We start from the raw sequence: 6,070 nt of genomic DNA on the forward strand, positions 1-6,070 counted from the left end.
TCATAGAATGACTACAGTGAGGAAACAGGTCCTTCTGCCCAACAAGTTCACAGCGACCCTTTGAAGAGTAACTCACCCAGATACATTCTCCTACCCTATCACTCTGCACTTACCCCTAACTAATGCACCACACCTACACATTCATCAACACTATGGGACTATTTAGCTTGGCCAATTCGCCCAAACATGCACACGTTTGGACTTTGGGAAGACACTGCAACACGCAGAGGAAACCCACGCAGACACAAGGGGGAATTACATGCAATTGCCACACAGACAGTCACCCTGAGGATAGAATTAAATCTGGGTCCCTGGCGCTATGAGGCAGCAGTGCTAACCACTGAGCCACCACCCCCACTCCCCCAGTAGAAAACAAAAAAGCCTACCAACTCTCCCACTACCCCCACTGTCAGAAAGGGCAGGAGGTTCAGTCCTGGGGGTGACCCTCAGCAGCGTTACCGGCAGAATCTGATTGTTAGGAGCATTGGTGCCTCAGCTGGTGCTTGTTCAAGCTGCAGGACATTGCGAACCTCTGCCTACACTCGGGGCAGGGAAACGGCCTCTCCCCAGTGTGGACCCGCTGGTGCGTCAGTAGAGTGGAGGAGACAGCAAAGCCCTTCCCGCACTCGAGGCAGGTGAATGGCCTCTCCCCAGTGTGGACCCACCGGTGTGTCAGCAGGTGGGAGGCCTGGGTAAAGCCCTTCCCGCACAAAGAGCAGCTGAAGGGCCTTTCCCCAGTGTGGACCCGCTGGTGCTTCAGCAGGTCGGAAGAGCGTGTAAAGCACTTCCCGCAGACAGAGCAGGTGAATGGCCTCTCGCCGGTGTGGACCCGCTGGTGGGCCAGCAGGTCAGAGGAATCGCTGAAGGCCTTCCCACATTTGGGGCAGGGGAAGGGCTTCTCACCGGTGTGGACCCGCCGGTGAATCACGAGGTGGGAGAAGCGAGTGAACACCTTCCCACAATCGGGGCAGCGGAAGGGCCTCTCCCCTGTGTGCACCCGCTGGTGCCTCATCAGGGCGGAGGAATCGCTGAAGGCCTTCCCACACTTGAGGCAGCTGAAGGGCTTCTCCCCTGTGTGAACCCGCAAGTGCCTCAGCCGGGCGAAGGAATCGCTGAAGCTCTTCCTGCACTCAGGGCAGCTGAAAAGCCTCTCCCATGTGTGAACCCGCAAGTGCCTCAGCCGGGCGGAGGAATCACTGAAGCTCTTCCTGCACTCAGGGCAGCTGAAAGGTCTCTCCCCTATGTGCACCCGCCGGTGCCTCAGCAGGGCAGAGGAATCACTGAAGTCCTTCCCACACTCAGGACAGGAGAATGGCTTATCCCTGGTGTGACTGCGCCGATGTGTCTCCAGGGCAGACGGGACACGGAAGCCTTTCCCGCAGTCGCCACACTTCCATGGTTTCTCCATGGCCGAAGCTACAGTTGCACACAAACGCGTGTATGTCCCCTTCCTGCCTTGAATTCCTCTTTCCAGGCCAGATAACTGTTTCAGGCTCCACACTCAGTGCGTTGCTGCAACAGTAGGGGCTCTCTTTCAGTCCCACTGATGCTGAAAACGTACTGAAACAGGAACCAATTGGATCACAGTTGAAAATTGTTGCAGTCCTGATGGATTGAGTGACTCACAAATGCTGGAGAATCAGAGTAGAAAACTGCAGGTCAGGCAGCATCTGAGGAGCAGGAGAGTCAATGGTTCAGGCATAAGCCTTTCATCTGTTGATTTTGAAACTTCATCTTCAGATCAAATCCTCTGAAAAGAGATTACAGAAGTCATCACTGTCAGGCCAGGGTAGAAATTCAGAACAAGCAATTCTACTTTCTGCAGAACATTCTTTTCTTTTGTTTTTCCACAAAACTGAAAGCACCATCCTTCTCTTTCTCTCTCCCTCTATTCTCACTCCATTCTAATTCTCCTGAAAGTGCTGATTCAGGATCTGACAGGGACAGAAGAGCAAAACAGTCACAACTGACACCTCTCTGAATTTTGGATACCTCCTCCTGAAAATTAATATCTTCCACGACATTGTGAGACTGTTGAGAGTGAGCAGGTCTGATTTTTGGAAGTAAAAATTAGATTAGATTACTTACAGTGTGGAAACAGGCCCTTCGGCCCAACAAGTCCACACCGCCCCGCCGAAGCGCAACCCACCCATACCCCTACATTTACCCCTTACCTAACACTACGCGAAATTTAGCATGGCCAATTCACCTGACCTGCATATTTTTGGATTGTGGGAGGAAACCGGAGCACCCGGAGGAAACCCACGCAGACACGGGGAGAATGTGCAAACTCCACACAGTCAGTCGTCTGAGGCGAGAATTGAACCCAAGTCTCTGGCGCTGTGAAGCAGCAGTGCCAACCACTGTGCCAACGTGCTGCCCTTATGTGTAGTGTGTAAATTCAGGATGAACCTGCAATGCAACTTCTTGGCAATCAATCAGACACAAAATGGTAAACGTGCCCCCACAGGGGTGGGGGAATTTTAGAATGAGACATCAAGGCTATGATACCAGAGAGAAATTGAACAGACTGGCGTGGCAAACCAGAGTCATCTAGATATACAGCACAGAAACAGGTCCTTTGGTCCACTGGTCTCTGCTGACCAGATATCCTAGCTGAAGCTGGTCTCATTTGCCAGCATTTGGCCCATATCCCTCTAAACCCTTCCTATTCATAAACCGATTCAGATGCCTTTTAAATGTGTCATAATTATACCAGCATCTACTACTTCCTCTAGCAGCTCTTTCCTTACACGCGCCATCTTCTGCATGAATTGCCCCTTAGGTTCCTTTTAAATTCCTCGCTCCCTCCCCGGGCCACCTCACCCTTAACCTATTACTCTATAGTTCTACACTCCCAGAGAAAAGACCTTGTCTATTTACCCTATCCATTCCTCTCTTGATTTTATAAACAATGGAAGCATCAACGGCTGAGGGCGGGGATGGGGAGGGGGGTGGGGGAAGGAAGCCGAATGTACTGGAGCCAACGCGGAAGAAGAGGACACAACACCTTGAAGCTGCAATGAGGAATACTGCATGTGCTGTACTTGTACCTGTTGATTATATTTGTGGGAATAAAGTGTATTTTAAAAATAAAAACAAACAAGATATCTATCCCTCCCCTTTCCCAATCTACTCATGCTGTCCTGGACACAGAGTGAGAGAATTGGGAGCAGGTGTTGGCCATTTGAGCCTGCACCAACATTGAACACATCATAACTGAATATGAATATACCTACAGCCAGGTGGATAGATTGGGTTTTCTTTCAGTGGAGCAGAGGAGATTGAGAGGTGACCTTATCGAGGATTATAATATCATGAAGGGTACAGATGAGTTGAAAGGCAGGTGTCCTTTCCCTATGGTGGTGCTTTCAAAATTAGGGAGCAAATTTTGAAGGGGAGAGGAGAAAGATTTTAAAAAGACATGAAGAGCTCCATTTTTTTCACACAGAGAGTGTTTGTGTGTGGAATGTGTGTCCAGAGGAAGTAGTGGATGCTTGTACAGTGACAATGTTTAAAAGACATTTGGAAATGGACATGAATAGGAAAGGTCCAGAGGGATATGGGCCAATCACTGGCAGATGGGACTAGTTGGGTTTGAGAACATAGTCAGCATAGACCAGTTGGACCGAAGGGTCTGTTTCTGTGCTGTATGACCCTATAGCTGTTCTGTACTGGTCTTAAAACCATTTTCTTGGAAACCCAAGATGGCGGTGGTTTAAGTGGTCTGCAGTGCTGGGCTCTGTGCCATACCCCCGGACTTTTACACCTCCCCCCACCTCATTAACTATCCGTAGGAGAAAACAATTGCTAATATAAACTTACTGAACGTCTGGAGTTGCTATAATTGTGGTTTGACAGCTTTAGGACTAGAATGAAAGCAAATGAAGGAAAGGGGCCGACAGGGGTGCAGCAGGCAGGGCACTCCCCTACTGCATCGGGGGTGCCTGGAGCCATTGCTCAAACTCCCAGGGCAGCCCCTTTGGATTTAATGGGACAGCAGCAGTTACTCTCGGAGTTTGCCAAATTCTGAGAAAAGATTGAAGCAGCGGTGGAACCACTATCTGCCACGCTGGAAAAGCATGGAGCAGGAAATTCAAATGTTGGCCCGAAGAGAGTAGGCAGCGGAGGAGAGGACCGTGGCATCGGAGACTGCGGCGGAGGTCTCAGGAGGAAAGATCCAAACGCTGGAAGACCAGGTTCGGGTCCTTCAGGGGCAAGTGGACGACCTGGAAAACTAAAGTAGAAGAAATATCTTACAGCTCGTGGGTTTTCCGGAATACGAGGAAGGCGAAGACCTCGTTGGATTCCTGGGGCTGGAGTTGGAGTCGGGCCTGTTGAGTGCGGAGCGGGCCCACCGGATCGAAATGCGCAGGTCCGGATCGGACCCGCAGCCCCGCTGGTCCTAGTGCGCCTCCTGCATTATAAAGAAAAACAGTAAGTGATTGAAACAGCAAGAAGACTGGGAAGAGATCCACAGGCTTTAATGCACAAAGGCTCAAGAATAATATATTTTCAGGACTTCTCAGGAGCCTGGATTAAGAAAAGGGCATTTGATGAAGTTAAGAGAAAATTAAGGATCTGAATATACAATATTCCTTGAGGTCCCTGACCGTATTGCGTTTCACTCATGGAGGGACGGTATATAATTTTTATTCAGCAGAAAAGGCGAAGGACTTTGCGAATTCTCAGAATTAAAGAAATCGAGTCGGGGTGAAGGCGGGAGCGACATCATTACAGACAATGCTACTTTTTTGCCCCTTTTGTTTGTGGTTATCGGCTTTATACGTACTGCCTTGACAAAAAAATAGAATTATTTAGTATATCGGTCAGTTACGTATTGTGTGGGGCCTTTTCTTTGACTGCTGTCCTTTTGTTTTTGGATTGGGGGTGGCTATACCTGTGCTTAAGATGAATGGAGAAGGGGTGTGGGGAGATGGGTAACCATTGTTAACTCTCAGAATGTAAATAACATGTTTTTTTCAATCTGTGAATTGCCTGGCGTTTGGGGCACAGCCTCAGTGGAAAGGAGCCAGGATGGTGGCAATGGTGGGGTTTGGGGAGGGGGGTAAGAGATCTCTACATAATTGGAGGTTATTTGAGCGTTTGCTTAAGTTATATGTGGTGGCTAGATTTTTATTTATCGTAGCTTTTAATAGGAGCAGTTTTTAGACTTTATAGAGTTAATGTCTTTGTTGCTCACTGCACCTCAGATAAGCTTCCTCCTCGTGGGAAACCACGGGCTGCCCTGGATGACCATGGTTACTGATTCGTTCAGGTGGTACACCTGGAATGTAAAAGGGAGCCATTCCCCCGTTAAAAAGAAAGAAGGTGCTGTCAAGCCTCAGGAAGGAAAAGGTGGACATCGCCCTGCTGCAGGGGACACATTTAACTGAAAAGGATCATCTGAAAATGCAGCAAGGAGGTTATGATAGGGTATTCTTCTCCTACTTTAGCTCCAAGTGTAGAAGAGTGGCTATACTGGTAAGAAGGAACCTCACCTTTGCAGATAATTCAGCAAATTAAGGACAAACATGGACTGTCCGTCATTCTTAAAGCTCGAATACATGGAGAAGAGTATGGCGTCCTGAATGTGTATTGTCCCCCCGGTGCACCCTCTTAAATTTCTAATTGATGCAGTTGCTAAATTAATGAGTCTTGGGGTTCACCGCATGGTCATTGGAGAGGATTTTAATCGCCTAATGGATCCCGAGGTAGACAGGGTGCCAAGGGGCCAGGGAGGTACACCTGCGCAATCTAAGCAGTTGGTGGACATGTGCGAGGAGTTGGGATTAGTGGATGTGTGGAGGCATCTCCACCCTAATGGAAGAGACTTTACTTTCTCTTCCAACCCACACAAGTACCACATGGGAACTGACACTTTTTAATGCCATTGCTTTGCTTGGACAGAACATTGGCTTGTGAAATTGGCAATATAGCTGTCTCGGACCATGTGCCAGTGTATTTAGATGGTAAAATCAAGAGTGGTGGAATGGATGCACAGCACTGGTGCATGGACCCATTTCTGTTAAGGGATAGCAAATTTGTTGAGTACATCACAAGAGTTCAG

At 48.8% G+C, this 6,070-nt stretch overlaps 1 protein-coding gene across 1 annotated transcript; it reads right to left on the bottom strand.

The window, feature by feature from the left end:
- Positions 1-475: 475 nt before the first annotated feature.
- LOC148143770 (uncharacterized) lies at positions 476-5,309 on the bottom strand. The gene is made up of 3 exons (XM_087975714.1): positions 5,204-5,309; positions 4,261-4,417; positions 476-1,259 (listed from the first exon to the last, which is right to left on the bottom strand). Exons 1-3 carry the CDS (start codon positions 5,307-5,309, stop codon positions 476-478), a joined length of 1,047 nt encoding a protein of 348 aa, XP_087831840.1.
- Between the last annotated feature and the right edge of the window lie 761 nt (positions 5,310-6,070).

Source organism: Chiloscyllium plagiosum, unplaced genomic scaffold (genome assembly GCF_037043375.1).
Source record: "Chiloscyllium plagiosum isolate Xiang-an unplaced genomic scaffold, Cpla_swu_hap1 HiC_scaffold_27, whole genome shotgun sequence".
Classification (NCBI taxonomy): domain Eukaryota; kingdom Metazoa; phylum Chordata; class Chondrichthyes; order Orectolobiformes; family Hemiscylliidae; genus Chiloscyllium; species Chiloscyllium plagiosum.